This window comes from Apis florea, unplaced genomic scaffold, assembly GCF_048593485.1.
Source record: "Apis florea isolate Af1SG1 unplaced genomic scaffold, ASM4859348v1 contig_2350_pilon, whole genome shotgun sequence".
NCBI classification, from domain to species: domain Eukaryota; kingdom Metazoa; phylum Arthropoda; class Insecta; order Hymenoptera; family Apidae; genus Apis; species Apis florea.
In genome coordinates, this window is record NW_028256565.1 from 7,758,539 (window position 1) to 7,774,666 (window position 16,128).

General features: G+C 46.1%; 1 protein-coding gene across 7 annotated transcripts in view; it reads right to left on the reverse strand.

Annotated features, from left to right (window-relative positions):
* The window catches only part of Obsc (Obscurin), a 35,816-nt gene extending 29,255 nt beyond the window's left edge, over positions 1-6,561 (reverse strand). For all 7 annotated transcript variants that reach the window (XM_086904325.1, XM_086904324.1, XM_086904327.1 and 4 more), the window contains exon 1: positions 226-6,561. In XM_086904325.1, coding sequence (XP_086760451.1) covers positions 226-4,842 — 4,617 coding nt within the window. In that variant the 5' untranslated portion in view covers positions 4,843-6,561. The remainder of the gene's footprint in view (positions 1-225) is intronic.
* Between the last annotated feature and the right edge of the window lie 9,567 nt (positions 6,562-16,128).

The following is a 16,128-nucleotide window of genomic DNA, read 5'->3' on the forward strand; positions in this document are numbered from 1 at the left end:
AATGAAAGAAAACCTGTTCCGAAAGGAGATAGAAATAGACGTTTTGTCCCAAGAAGTTCCCAACGATTTTAAGCAAGGAATCGCATTCGTAAGCCAAGCAACTATCCTACGGACAAGGAGATCCTAAGTAAGTGTGAGTAAAAAAATTACTCGAATCAATTATCCCTCTACGAGTGTCTAATTTGTAATCTACGCAATCAACTTTTTATCTATCGTTTACGTTACCCGTTCACAGCTATGCTCTTGGAAGTTGCTCAATCTCCTCAGACTCGGTGTATTCTCTCTGCTGCCAGAGTATCCGAAAGATCTGTCGGACCTCGACAACGCGACACCGTTACAATCCTGTTTCGTGTAAGCGGGGAATCCATCGAGGCTACTGGCCATCGAGATCGTGCCAGTGAAGGTGGACATTTCGGCGTCCACGCACTCCTCTTCTCTCGCGACGGGGCAACAGTACATGGAGAATCGATGCGCGGTCGGTCGGGCGAGTTGGAGCGCGGAGAAGACGTGGAGCGGCTCGAAATGGTGAATCCCATCCTCGTCGAGAACGGTGTACGCCACCTCGCCTGTGAGAACCGATCTCGAGGCTTCCCTTGGAACCACCGCCTGGAGGCCTTGTTTCAGGATCATGAAGATGGTGGAGGGTTTGTGATTCCTTCTCAACAGGAATTCCTCCATGGCTAGACTGTTGTCGGAGCGGAGGAGGACCGAGGGCACGTCGGCGGACGATTGAAGGGGACCTTCCTCGGGGACGATCATCAGGGCGGCGCTCTCCCTGACCAGAGTTCTCAATCGTGGATCGGTCCTTGCCAATTCCGGGTCGCTGCACAATTGGGTGAGGGCGTTCATGAAGGGTGGCCTCTCCTCGGCCAATTTCCTCATCACCGTCAACCGTTTCAGAACGTCCAACGTCACCCTGTCGCTGGCCAACGCCCGAGTCGATTTCTCGTCGCTGATCACCGCCAATAAGCTGCTCGCGATGCTCGACATGCCCAGAGCTCTTGCCAATCCGACCGCCTGGAGAAGCATCTCTCGAACCTTCCCTCCCTCGTCGTTCAACAACTCTTGAACGTGGATCTCGCTCGATTCCCTGACCGCGTGCACGATGGCCTTGTGAACCGTCTCAGCCGCTTCCCTCTCCGTGACGATCGTCGACACTTCCTCCGACACTTTTCGAAGCACTCGAGAAACCAGTTCCGGATCGTTCCTCGACACCGTCCTGAACGCGGGCCCGATCAAATCCTTCCCGTACTCTTCCTCGAGGATCATGGACAATCTGTCGAGGACCACGTCCTCTCTCAAAGACTGGCCGATCAGAGTCGATCTTAGGATGTCCACTTTGTTATTGTTCTTGTTGTTGTCCATCAAATCCAGAAGGGCGGATCGACACAAATTACTCCGATTTTGGGGGACGAGAAGTATCCGAAGTATCTCTTCCACCGACTCCTCGATACTGGTTCTACCCGTTTGTCGTAGGAGCACGTTAAAAGCTTCGCCGATGGACGAGTAAACGAAATCCTGTTTCGCATCGTTTCCCTCCGCTCGATCGACAATCGCCAAAATCGCGCTGGCTAACGCTACCCTCACCGTGTCTTTCAACCATTCCGTGTTTTCATCCTGCATCCTCTCTTCGTTGTCCGCCTCCCCGTTCCCACATTGCGCGGAAGATTCGGCGCAATCGTTGGTCAACAGCCTCGATTCCGCGTAACTCTCCTCCAAAGACTGCTGCTCCTGCTGAGCCACGATGTTTTTCGCCAATTGGGCCACCGTCGACACTATCTGGGCCATCTTCACGGCGGTGCAACCGTGCAAACCGAGTTTCTCCGCCATTACGAGAGCCTGCTCCAGAGCGACCGCCTTTGGATCCACGTCCACGTCGACGGCGGGCAGATCGGCGATCGCTTTTCTTCCCACGGACAGGCCAGCCTCCGACAATTGTCTGAGCATCCTGGCGTCTATGCTGCTCTCCCCTTGATGCTGAACGTCCGCGTTGTAATTCAAATAGCGTGGCCTCAACAGTCGCAATTCCTCGGGGGTGACCTCGAATCCCTGGACGGAGAACTCCACCTCACCCTCGGGCGTGTCGGTCAAGTCGGGAGCGACGAAACGCGGCCCCTCCTCGGTCTGCACTATCTGGCCGGGCACGAACGTCACTCCCTGCTCCCCTGACTCGACCACCCGGCCGGGCACGAACCTGGGCCCCTCGGCCGTGTCCACCACTTGGCCGGGCACGAATCTGGACCCCTCGTCGTCCGTGGAAATCACCTGGCCAGGGATGAACGTGGGCCCGGCCTTCGTCTCGACGATCTGGCCGGGCACGAAGCGTGGCCCGTCGCTCGTCTCCACCGTTTGGCCCGGGACGAATTTCGCCCCGGTCCTGGTCTCGACCATCTGGCCGGGCACGAATTTGGGCCCGGTGCTCGTGTCGATCACCTGCCCCGGCACGAACTGTTCACCCTTCTCCGTCATCACCGTTTGACCGGGGAGAAAACCTTCCTCGGTCATCACGCCCGGCACGAATCGAGGACCGTCCTTCCCTCCTCTCACCAATTGGCCCGGGACGATCCTCTTCCCGTCCGGCAACCGTTTCTTCCCGCCCTCGTCGGGATAAAATTCCACCCCTCTCTCGGTCTGCACCATGTGGCCGAAAATCTCGCTCTGCTGGACGGAAACGTTCACGGTTCTCGGATCGATCGGCATTCCGGTCGGGCCCGCGTCGTAGAACACCACCTCGTCGAACGTTGTGGCCGCCGCGAACTCGATACCTTGCTCCGTTATCCTCGTCTTGCCCGGAAGAAATTTCTCCCCGACCGGGGTCCTCACCACTTGGCCCTCCACGAACTTTTGACCTTTCGGCGTGTCCAACGTCATACCTGGAACGAACACCGACCTGCCCCCTTCGGCCTGTCTGATCACACCGGGCATGAAGTAACTCTCCCCGGAATCGGAGCTCACGTATTGTCCAGGGACGAATTGGGGCCCTTGACAGGTGGGGATCGTCTGGCCGGGCACGAACCTCGTCTCCCCCGTCGAGGTTTCGATCGATTGTCCGGGGACGAAGTCCCACGTCTCGCCCGTCTGCACGCTTTGCCCGGGAACGAACACCTGCTCCCCTCGATGATCGGTTATAGTCTGGCCGGGCATGAATCTGGGCCCATCGGGGGTGTGTATCGTTTGGCCAGGAACGAAGGTCCCGTCGTCGGCCACTTGGCCGGCGACGAACTTGGGCCCGTCGTCGGTCAACACGGTCTGACCTTGGACGAATCTGGCACCCCCCTCGCTCGTGTGGAACGTTTGACCCTGAACGAATCGGTGACCCAGCTCGGTGGCGAGCGTTTGTCCAGCTATAAATACGGGCGTCTCCGTTCCATCGTCCTCCTTCGAGTTCAATATCTGGCCGGGGACGAGGATCGGCCCCTCGGCGGTGTTCACGGTCAGGCCGGGGACGAACGAAGGTCCCCGCGGTGTTTCCAACGTTTGGCCGGGCACGAAAACAGGCCCGTTCGGCGTCTCGACCGTCTGCCCGGTGATGAACCTCTGCGCCGATTTTATATCCAACTTGAGACCTTTGATCTTGTGCATCGTTGCCACCTTACCCGTCCCCAGTTTCTCCACCACCTCCGGGATCTCCTCCACTCTGGGCAACCGTTCCAACGCCCTCTCGCCCGCTTTCGCGAGTTTCGCGTTCACGTCGGCCACCTCCGTTAAATCGTCGGCTGGGATATCGCGTATGGCCGATTGGAGGACCGCGTCCGGCTCTGTTCTGAACGGAGTCAACGGTTTCACGATCGATATCGCCTCGAATCCGCCCGTGCTCTCCGAGACGGGGCTGGTGCACGAACCCGTTGCGCCGCTCGCCACGATTCGCGGCATCACCTCGACGGGGGCCGGCAATTTGTCGACGATCGGTCGCACCAGCGACTCGGGCTTGTCCCGGAACGAGTTCCAGTCCAAAGTCTCCGGAAGGGATCTCTCGGCGTCGTTCAACGAGCTCGCCACGGATATGAAATCGCACGCCCTGCTCCTCGCCTCTTCCAAATCGACGTGCCTCCACGTCGTCTCCTCGTCCTCCTTCGTCTCCTCCTTCACCGTGCGAAGTTTCAACTGCTTCGCCCGCCTCGTCTCTTCCTCCTCCGCGGCTTTCTCCTTCTCCTCGAAGATCTTTCTCGCGTTGCTCAACCCGCCCTGCCGTTTCCTCTTCCGTTTCTTCGCCTCGGCCTCCAGCCTCTCCCTCTCCTTCACCGCCTCGTGGCTCGGCCCCAGCCCCTCGTAAAGATTCTCGAAATCCTGCAAATCCTTGAAATCCACCGACACGTTCCTCCCTTGCTTCAGCCTGAACAGAACCGTGTCGCGGTCCCGGGACAGCATCACGTCCTTCACGTCACCGTCCCTGACCGCAGCCTCCAACCTCGAGGGGAACACGAGGCTGCACCTCCTTTCCTCCACCGTGTACACGAACTTGGATCGTTCCTCGTCGTGCGGGGGATGCTTCGCGTTCAACAAATCTCGCAGGGCCCTCTGCTGCTCCCCCTCCCCCTCCAACACCGGGAACACGTAGCGATAATCCTTGAGGACCACGTGCCTCTTCTTCTCGCCTAGAACGTAGCCGGCCGTGTAACGATGCGGCCCCAGGCCGGAAGCGTTCGTGATCCTGCATCTCGACTTGTCGTGGCCGTGAACGCCCAACAGAACTGGAATGTAATGATGAGTAGGCAGACCGTAAGATTTGCCTGTTATACGACAGAAACGTTTCGCGTCGGCCGGGCTGATAGGCGGCAAGAGGGGGAAATAGTTCGGTTTGGGGAGGCCCCTGCTTCTTCCCGTTATCCTGCAGAAGGACATTGTTCGTCTCCACCCGTGCTGGAGCTTCTTCGAGAATTCAATTTCTCGTTTTTATATATATATATATATATATATGTATATATTCTTCGTAACACGCGTTTTTGCGTGTTTTTTTTTTTTTTTCCTTCTTCTTCTTTTTGGTCAAGATTCAAGAATATTTATATGCACGGTTCGATGTTTGCGTGCGACAAAAACCTGGTCGTTTCTGCCGATCGCTAAAAGCTTGGCATCCCATCCACAATGACAACCGAGCATTCCTCCGTTTGATCGTTCAATCGTGGCTTCCTCTTGGCGTTCATCTCGCGATCAGTCAATGTCGACGAGCGAATCGAGATCTTCTTCTCCTCGCGTTTTCCTCTCCACCCCATAATTCGCTCGAAACGGATCCTCTCGTCGCCGGAAATCACGAATTCGATCCAATTCTCTCTACTACCAAGAATAGAAAAATTTCCACGTTGACGTTTTTTTTTTTGAAAAGCTCCCTTTTCATGCCAATGAAACGATCACGAGGTGTACTCTATTTTTCCCCTCCCCCTCCCTCCCCTGTTTCTGAACAGAGCTTCTTAAAGAATAAAGAGAGTTAAAGAGATCTCAAAGAAGAGTTTTCACCGGAAGAGTTCGATTCTTTTTCAGGTGGATTCAGGTCTAGCCTGTCACGACGATCAGAAAATTAAAGGCACATCGTCACCGGATCCTTATTAGTTTCCCCGTAATTTCTCTTCTCGACGCTTCGTTTTCATCGTGCGCGCTCGTTAAAAAAGTGTTTGGTCGAACTCTCTCTCTCTCTCTCGCCGACACGAAGAGGCACGGTTTATTTTTACGTACGGGATGCCTACCAGGATTCCGTGGGAGCTGCTCGTTCGTCGTCTCGTCCCCTGGTAGCCGGCCAATTCGGCGATTTCCTCGTCGTAGAAAAGAATCTCTCCTTTTCTCTTTTTTTTTTTCGTGGCGTGGACTCGCCTCGTGGATGAGTACAGGTAAGGATTTTTGGCTCGCCTCTGTTCGACCGACGATTGGCGGAGAAAATTTTCGATCAACGATAAAATCCGATTATTCTCGTCTTCGATCAATCAGATCGATAATCAAGTTATTTTTGAATTTACAGTGACGACAGGTTGGTTTATCCTGTTTCGATACGAACGAAACGCGTTAATCGAGTAGCGTCGTTTCTTCTTTCAGCTTCGAAGAGTCGGTTGCTAAACGGCGAGACGACATTTTATCCATCTACGAACCTTATTCGCTTTCCCCGCCTCTATTTTCACTCTCACCAACCACCATCTATTCTCACGTCGGTGCACTGCACACACTCGTCCTCCCCTATATTATCGGTTGTCAGGCAATGTCGTCGACAATGAAACCGTCGGATACACTTTCGTGCAGAGGAACGAACGAATAGGAGGAATCTTCTACCAAGATTCTTTAAATTATCGCGTGTATATATTTACTCATCTCGAGACCCACGAGTTTCCATAATCGATCGAAACGACGTGAACGGATCTTGTTCGAAATCGGTGGGTCCCACGTGCTCCATCCACTCCGCTGCTCGCCCACCTCTCGTTTCCTTTCGCTCGTTCAGGAAATCAACTCTCTTAACCCGATTCCAATCTCACTGGCCGGACCAGGCTCGCGTGTCATTTCGTGCTGGCCGGTGCTCTCCCTGTACGAAAAGTACGTATTGCGATACGCGGCGAACGCCAGACTAGCCGGTGTACCAAGTGGCTAAGAGCCGTTTGCGCGACGAGTCTCTCGGCTCCCCACGACCAGAAATAGCTACCCTTCTTACTACACTTCTCCGACACATCTTTAGAACATCGGAGCCGCGCGAGGGGTGTGCGCGAGTGTGAGTTTTCCCGCCAGGGAATCCCCCCGTTTCGAGACCCCGGATCTCGAGAGGAGAAGGGTGGAGGCGAGGTTAGGATTTTGAAGATTTGACGTGAAATCAAATTCGATGGAAATCAATCTTCCTCTAAATTCCCTCAGTTTCTCAGGTGGTGGAAAAAGCGAGAACAAACAAGGCGGAGAAAGTGGATGAGTGCGTTTGGATGAGTGTTTGCAATGGTTTATTTGACAAACAAGCAGGGAAAAGGGCAATGTTGCCGCGGGTTATTTAAAGCGATCCGATTGTTGCCACAAACGCCTACCGCAGGCCCAATTTCTTTCTTTAGGACCGATTGCGTCATTATTTGATATAAATCGCGCCGCATTTCGAGCTGGTACCGCATGAGAAACTATTCTCGCGACCTACTTACGGCCACGATATGAAATATCGTTCGGCCGATTCGATCGTCTAAAATTATCGAGACCGTACACCGCCGTGAAAAATATTGTTTCGCGAATTTTAAGAAAAGAAAAGAGAAAAGGAAAGAAAAACGATTATGACGATGGATTGCTCCTTCTATTCGTTACAAATTGAGTTTGGTATTGTCGAAGCAACGATATTGCTCGACGATAAATCCTGTATACGAGTTTATTTATTTCGACGTGATTCTCGAGCGACGCGAATGATGATGTATCGAGCGCGATAAATTAGCCGCGTGCAAGTGTCAGAAATGCAATTTGCGAAAGATGAATAAGCCACCTGTTACCATTTTTCAGCGGCGCCCGATTCGAGTTCGATGTGATCGAGCGGTTGGATCGCCTCCTCTCGAAATTCCTCTCTCCCCCTCCGTAAATTCGAGCGTTTCACGAGAATTGTTTCGACAGCAAGTGCCAACCCTAATCTAAACAACATTTGCTTGTTGAAAAGTATAAAAAATGATAGAGTTTGATGCAAGATGATAAATATTTTGGGCGAATTTATTATTGCGACGATTATTCGTGGACAGAAGACGTTTTCAAATGAAAAAGAAGAGAAAATAGAATGGAAACGTGAGAGAATGGTAACAATACACGCGCCACAGAGCAGAAATTGCTTCGTTCCGGTTGTTAATTTTCTAACGATTATTTTCTAACGTTGGCAACCCCATGACAATATTTATGGTGAAAAACGAACAGGATATTCAAAACGACAATGTTGCGGTGGGCAAAATAACGATGATTCACGGTGTCTGAAACTGGATCTATAGATACTCGTTTAAAAAAAGATTCCGTCTGGAGTGCAAAATCAAAAATCGCTTCTATAGTTTCTCCTTGTAAATTATTATTCTTTTATAAAAGAAAAAAGCGGAGGAACATGATTCTAATCTTTTTCCAAAATTTGCCATTTTACGTTATTATACCGTAACACATGCAAAATATCATCCTCAGAAATCATTTTGTTCGCGAGGATTTACGATAAAGCTTGAACTTGCAGCCAGACAATTAGACGTTCCAAGGTTGATGGTGATTTACGAGAAAAGCGCTCGTGTCGTCGAATTTTGGCCGATTTCGCGGCAATAATTCATTCAAAGATGACAAGATATTTTAACTCGAGATACGAGTTATAAAAATCAAATCAATTTCTTCTATGTTTCGTATCGGTTAATCGTTAGATAAATTGTTTGCACAAATTAAATAAATTTAAAACATTATACGACGATATTAAACTTGAATTACGAAAAAGAGTGAAGCTCGAAGCTTGATTCTGAACATTTTTCGAGCATCGATCTGATTCAAAGATTCGAGTTTACTCAAATCTCTCCGTTGAAGTAAAGCAACGCTACAAACTTTCTATTGGCACATTGACGAATTTGTCTTAATCTACGATTTTGATGATCTGCCAAACTGTTCGCTGGATGAAGCCTAACGTGTCAACGCCACCGCGTGATTCATTCGATCCGCATTCGATAGAAGGAACTGTCTATGACTTCTATCACGCTCTTATATTATTAAATTGGATTCATATGAATACGACGATCGTTCATAAATCATACATAAGCGAAAGAATAACGACAAGATCAATTAAATTTGGATTGACCAAAGACTTGGGTTCGATATAGAATTATCGAATCATTTAAACGAAATTGCAAACGAAGTCACCTTGAAAACGATTCTATTTCCAAGATTTGATTCCTATAAAGAGATCGCGATATAAAATGCCACTGATAGGTGTTTTCTACAAAGCACCGATTTAACGTTTGATTTATGATTAAAGAAAAGCCAATTCTAAATATAACTCGAGTATTAGGTTCTTTGGATATATGTCAATTGTCTGCTTCACTCGGTGAACTTCATACTTTAGACATGCGAAATGAACCGATGAGTGGTGTATTTTCAGAATCAAGCGATGTTGGATTATTCCCTTCGTACGATTTATTTTTAAGACGATTTAGAAAGTAAGTATTTTCGAAAGAAATAGATCATTAATCACCGCTTCTTTAATGATAACGAAACAATTTTCGAGAATGGAGAAGTTTCGTTCAAAGAGATCTGAATCAATGGGATTTTTTTTTTTTTTTTTTTAGGATTGTAATACATTTCATTCTGAATGAACATAATGAATGAACGAATGATTGAATGAATTCGAAACAATTTCCCCAACGCGAATAACATATCTAAATGTGTTAGATAAGTTTTGCGCCTCGTCAGTTGTTAGAATTCGAGCAAATAATCGACACTTTCTCCACGAGTCAGGCGATGAACGATCACTGGCACGAACCTTCTCTATTTTGATGTACTGCCAAAACTTCTAGAACGCAAACCAGACCGGATTTTGATTTCTATCAGATCTATCGTGAAAAAAGGGGGGAAGCTTAGGATGTTAGGAAAGAAATGAAAGTTTGCTTTAAAGAACCGCTGCGAGTAGATGAGTAAAACGAAAATTTCCAAAAACCTAAACAATCGGAATTCCAGAAAAATAACACGTATCGAAGAATTATTTAAACAAAATTTTCGAAATTCTTATATTGAAAATTTCACTCTCCTCACCTTTCTGTAATGCAATTCAACTCATTTCAACACTTGCTACGATTCCTAACAATTAATATCCTCATTATTTTTTTCCATTCATTATCACGATTCACATCGTGCGATCGAATCGCGTCTTCCTTCGTCAGCAATGTAACAGAGAAACGTGGAAACATGTAATATCCTCTCGATACGAAAGAATCCCAAACGTTTTGTTTAATTAATTAAGACCTAATTAAGGATGGAAACGAGACGTCTCGGGATCAAGTGGCATGCGCAGCATTAGCCAGGAGCGGCTAATGTTAACAGAACCCCCTTCCAGGAAGTGTGAAACACCGACAGAATGTGTTTCGTATAAATCATGTCGGTCGCAGGAGGCTCGGTGAGAAAAAAAGAATCCGTCCGGCTGAATTAAGGGATGAGACACAGAGCCGAAGAGAAAAGGGGCCGGCGCAAGGGGAGAGGGAGGTGATCGCCGAGAAGAATGAGAGACGTGTTCGTGCATTGCGGGAGTAGTTGGAATGGCAGCGAGTTCTTGGTTGTCTTCAGTGTTTGGCATCGAACCAGATATTCTATCTACCTTCGTGGTGCGCCTTGGTTTTAGTTTAATTTAGATGGTGGTATCGTGACGTAACGTATTTAGCGTGGAGGCATATAACGTCTTGTTAGTCGCTGTTTAGCCAATTACTCAAAAACGTTTGATGTTTCGCCCTTTATTTGTACCGTTTCCTTTGAGGGCGAGCGTTTAATGAGCATGTAATATCGCTGTATCGTCCTATGCGCGCCATGTGTCATTTTAATAGAAGGAAGAAGGTTCGAATAATAAGGGAGAAATAGTTGTTTCCTACGTGAGATCGTTGCCATCCATTAAACTTTGGACGCGTACGCGTACGTTTATTATACACGTAAATGATGAAATATTTGATGAAGGATTTGAAACTTACCCTCCCCGATGATTGGATCGTGACTCCCTCTCGCCTGATGACTCGAGTTACTTCCGTTGAAATTTCTGGACAGAGATAATTAACAACGATTTCAGTCGAATAAATTATTAATAATTGGTTAGGTTAACTTACCTCGTTTCGTTTTGGACGTAATTGAATTATTGGAAGCCATTGCAGGGAATTCCACATTACACCATCATTCTAGAAAATGAGAAAATAATGAAAAAATGTTTTAAATTCTTCGTATTGTAGAAACACTTTTGGTCGTAAAATTTACAATTTGAACTAGGTGCTGCCATCTTAATTTAAACGTCTGCGATATTCAAATATCAGATTTCAGTAAAGAAGAAAACTCTTTTTTGATCAGTAGGTAACTTATCGACTTTGTAAAACTATTTTTAACCGAATATCTTTCATCTTTGCTTGAACATCTTTGCTTGAACATATAAATCTATAGAAATTTAATTTTATAATCAAATTCAACGATCGAACAAATATAACCTTTACTTTCACTATTTTATCAAACACTGTGAAAAATCATTATCAACAAGAAACGAACATTTTTAACAAAGCTCGATAAAATTTACTTCATCTTTTTACACGTATACACACAATTTGCTTTAAACTATTCATCAAACACAGACAATACATCATATAACTATCACATTCTTGTTCAAGATATTTTCTCGCTACCTCTCGCGCATGCAAAGGAATTCGAATCATGTATTACGCCTGCGCACTGACTAGTACACAATTTCACTTTAGCGCGCAATTTTGATTCCCTATTTTTACTTCACTATTTAAAGAAAAAGTATAAAATTGATGAAACATTATGAAAAAATTATCGTGAAATCGTAGAAAATTTTTAATATTTAAGTAACTCGACGACAATATTATTAGCACGCGTAATATGGATGCCATTTTGCGCGGTAAATTTCAAATATTCCAGCAAAAGCATAATGATCGTTTCGACGTTTCGATCGATTTTATGGGGGATAAATCGAACGTTATACGTAGATGGTTAAAGTGGCGTCGGTGGATCAACCTTTAGTTTAAGCGAAATCTATTTCCGACACGCGGCACCCGTATTCGTTCGTCTGATTGGCTGGCCACCTAGCACCGCACACTGTTGGCCGCATTTTCTTGTATTTCGCCGCTAATCGGGTCACTTCCGCCATTGATTTTCGACGTTGAAATCTACGCGGTAGTGAAGTAAAGTCACGAACAAATAAATTGTGCGCCAGACGCTTTGCATCGTTTCATACAACTCGATCGAGGAAGTATTATCGCGATAAACAGTTCTGAATCGATCGAGCTTTGATGCTAACTATTGAAAATACACTTGCTTCGTGAACTTAACCGAATGGTTAAACGAACGAATTACGCAATATCGTAAATTTTATCATAGACATTATTTTCTACTTTTTCTTTTCCTTTTTTTTTTTTTTTTTTTTTTTTTTTTAACAATCATAATAGTAATTTTCAAGGGAGAGACGAAGAAGAAGTAAACATTACGCCATCTCGAGGAGCAGCAATCCATCGTCTTTGGTGTCATCAAATGAAAATAAACTTGTTCTGCTAATCCAATTAAATCGATACTATCGTATATACCAGATCGAAAGTTCTTTTTTTAGAACTTGAAATAGTTCAGAGGAGGAAACCCGCGTATTTTACAATCGATACTCTGCATGGAATATAATAGAATAAAAAAATCAATCATCGAATTCTACGATTAATTTGATGAAGGGAAAAGAAATTGAAATTAAATCAATATCCATATATATATCATTTGAACATATCGATTTGCGAATACTTAAGCAAATTGCAACGTGCTGCAGCAACTTGTTGTACCTCGACAAGCTATAACGTAGCCAGATATTTCGAGTCGCACCTTGAGCTCCCTACCTCGCACACGTTTAGTCATCTTTCCGCAAAGCTAAAAACTTGGCCTTCATTCTACTACTGGATCGCGGTTCATGGATCATTCGTGGATCACCGTGCCAGAGAAATAACGCAGTTATTTTACGAGACACCTTGGGCATGTAACACGAAATTTCGTTTCATCGATGAATTTCACGACGCGGATCAGAATCGTAACGGTGTCATTATCCTGCCAAGAAGATTGCCACGTTTTGGCTCCTAGTCGTGACATAATTTTCTCTCCTGTTTCGAAAGATTTAAGATTTAAAAAAGAAAAAGAAATAAATAAATAAAACTCGAAACAATTCGTTCAAACGATTGTTTCTCGATTAAATAATTGTTCGTCGATTAGAAAATGAGGATACGATTAAGTAAAGGATGAATCCACGATTATTCGCTTTTTTCGCAGGATATTTCGAGAAAACAATCAGTTATTCGAGCGTGACAAGACTATTAATCATCAAAGTTTCCGCGATAATCAGTAGAAGATTTGTTACACCCTGTCTACACCTGCTTCCGCATGGTTGGTTGACAGCATTTCATATCTGTCATCGAGGCGACAGCTCGTCGACGATAAGATGAAATTCATTTTACGCGTAAAATTTCATAATCCATTTCTTTCTCGTCTCTATCCCCCACGAGGGAAGAATCGAAATTAATTTTTTCCTGGACAAAATTCACAACTTCCCTTCGTACAATCTTCCATTCTTCTATTCATCGAAATGTGCGATTAAAAAAATATTACTCCCCGTTCGAAGATGCAAACGATGATTATATTTTACAACGTCAACTCCAAAGAACAGATATCGTCCGATCCGACGATCCAAAGATCAGTTAGTGCAAATTTCACAACGTACCGATCCCCGATTCGCACGTAGAGGCTTTTATTTTTTTCAACTGCACATCACTGACGTCGCGTTTCTCGATCACCTACGCGAACTACGTCTACGACGCTTCCCGAAATAATCGGTGAAGAAGAAAAATCCACCAAATGCACCGTCCAAGGCCGGCCGGGCCTTCCAGAGAGAACGGAAATCTATCTGACGAGGGGGGAAAAAAAAAGGAGAGGCACCAACCTTTCGTCCGTCAGAGTGGAAAAACTTGAAAAACTCGGTGGCTGAATTCGGGGTTCGTTTCGAACGTTAGAGGTGGAAGCCAACACGCGAGATCGACACTTGCACAACACTCACGAAAATAGCACGACGACGAGCTGACACGAAAGAACGGAAGAGGAAAGAAGGAAGGTGCGTGCGTAGGAAAAATAAGCGCTGGTGAAAATGTTGGACGGACTCACCTCGAAACGGCCAAACACGTACACAGAGTTGGTCGTCCACCTCGAAATTCGAGAGGAGGAAAGAACCGCGGTGGATCCCTTGCGTTGCTCGATCGATCGATCAGGTTGGGCGCTTTAATATCGCGGATATTGGGATCACTGGATATATCGTTTCCACCACTTTGCGCTTTGCGGAATCCCCGAATAAATCCCCCGAGGCGGTGAGGAAGCCAGCCGGCGGCTATCTCGAGACTGCTACCAATGCCAGCCGCAAGGCGTCCCAACACCCTCCACGCTTCTCTTCTGCCTCTTCTTCTTCTTCTTCCTCTTCTTCTTCTTCTTTTTCCTTTTCATCGTTCGACCACTTCTTTTCTTTTCTTTTCTTTTTTTTTTTCCTTTCTTTCGTTTCCATCTATCATTCTCGAGACTAACATTGTGCATCGGCAACGTTCCCCTCGTCATCGTGGTGATCGTTGATCTTATCGTTGGGGGGAGGAAGAATAGGACGACGCACCTGTTGTTCCATGCGCCGATTCGAGGGAAACGGCTTTCGCGATTCAAGGGTAAAGAAGGTGGAAGAATCCGGTAACCTTTCGATTATAATTTTAGAAGAAGGTTGAGAATGAATTTAAGATTCTGCTAATAATATACAATGGGAAAAGCATTCGTTTGTTGAAATGGCGACCTTTGGTATTCCTCTTCGGTGTACCTGTACCCGAGCCAAGGGTTCTCTCGAGTAATTAACGAGAGAGGATCGTTACACAATTGTGAATTATTACTGTTATATACGAAACGAGGAATAATCGTCGTTATCTCGTCGTTATTCATTTCGAGGGAAATGAATTTCTTATCGGTTTGCGTTCCGATTTTCGTTTCGTCGCGGTTGTACGCGCGCCAAGCTTCGATCAAATAATTAGAAATACACGATTGCACAATTTAAATCGATCGATTTAAAAATATAAGCCTGTTCGTCAACGAGCATAAATCGCCCGATTCGTTCCATCATCGCAATTTCATGGTTCCGCGGTGTGGTATAAATGCGACTGATTTGCACCCAATTCCAAACTCTTTCCCACTCTTCGTAAATAGAATTGTTTTGCAACGACGATTGCCTCGTAGTATGCCCGGCATTCGATGCACGGCATTGACATTCCTATTTCTCGTTCTTTCGACGCGCAAATTTTTACATTCTCTTCCCGAGCGCCTTTTTTCCCAAAAATTCAACGATTAGATAATAAATCGATTACGGTTGTATTAATTCTTCGATCAAATTCGTCCGATCAAAAATAAACTCGTCGCTGAGAAATCCAACTCCCCCTCTGATAAAATTCGTAGAAGCAGAACCGAGTTATCTTCATGTTCACCGAGTTGGATAGAGGTAGACGATAATCGGCAGCAGACGAACGAGGATCGGTTGTTCGTTTCTAGCTGGTTCTAATAATAATCGACGCCTATCTTACCGTGTCTCCAGCCTTTTCTCTAAAACGTTGTGCATTCGTCGTACCATAATTTCTGCGACAGTCGGGCCTCTCCTCTCCACTCGTCCTTTTTCGCCGCTAACAGCAAACAGTCACTCTGTCCGGCGCCGATGGTGCTTGGACGGATCGTTGGTCGAGGTCTATTTGTGCACTCGACTTGGTTTTAATACGTGCACCGCACACGCTGTCGATGCACATTTACGACCGACCAGATATGCCCCGTTACCTCCCGTTTTTCCTCGATCCAACGCTTTGCGTGTCATTTACTGCTTGAGAGAGAAGTCACGATTATCATCCAGCCTCGATATTATCGTACGTACGGAGCATCGTTATTTCTCCCGAAATAATAATTTTGGAAAGCGAAACGTGCGAGAGTTATTTCCTTTTAATTAATTATTTAATTATATCTTTTCTCCAAAAATTAACACCGAGAAAAGAAATTAAATATCACACGTGCTTCATTAAGCGTCGATTTAAAGTGTCATCGCACATACACGTGGCTTCCTTCGATCATCGAGCCGATTATTATTTCGAAGTATGTGAGAAGCATCGAAAGACTAGATTTTGCTATAAGTTGAGTTCATTTCCGTGTTATTAAATGCAAAGTAGCCGCGTGTACGACATTCATACGTAATATCTGACTAATTGAGGCCGACGCGTGTACTTGGCCATCCTCCAAGTCGCTTTGATCGGCTCTGTTCGAGAGCTACGCTTGTACCCACACGCATATACACACACATATATATATATACATGTACACACGCATATACATTCTTGTAGATTTCGATACACGCGTGTGCCATTCGAAATGGATCGAATCGAGTGGGGTCTTTCCTCGAGGGATGGA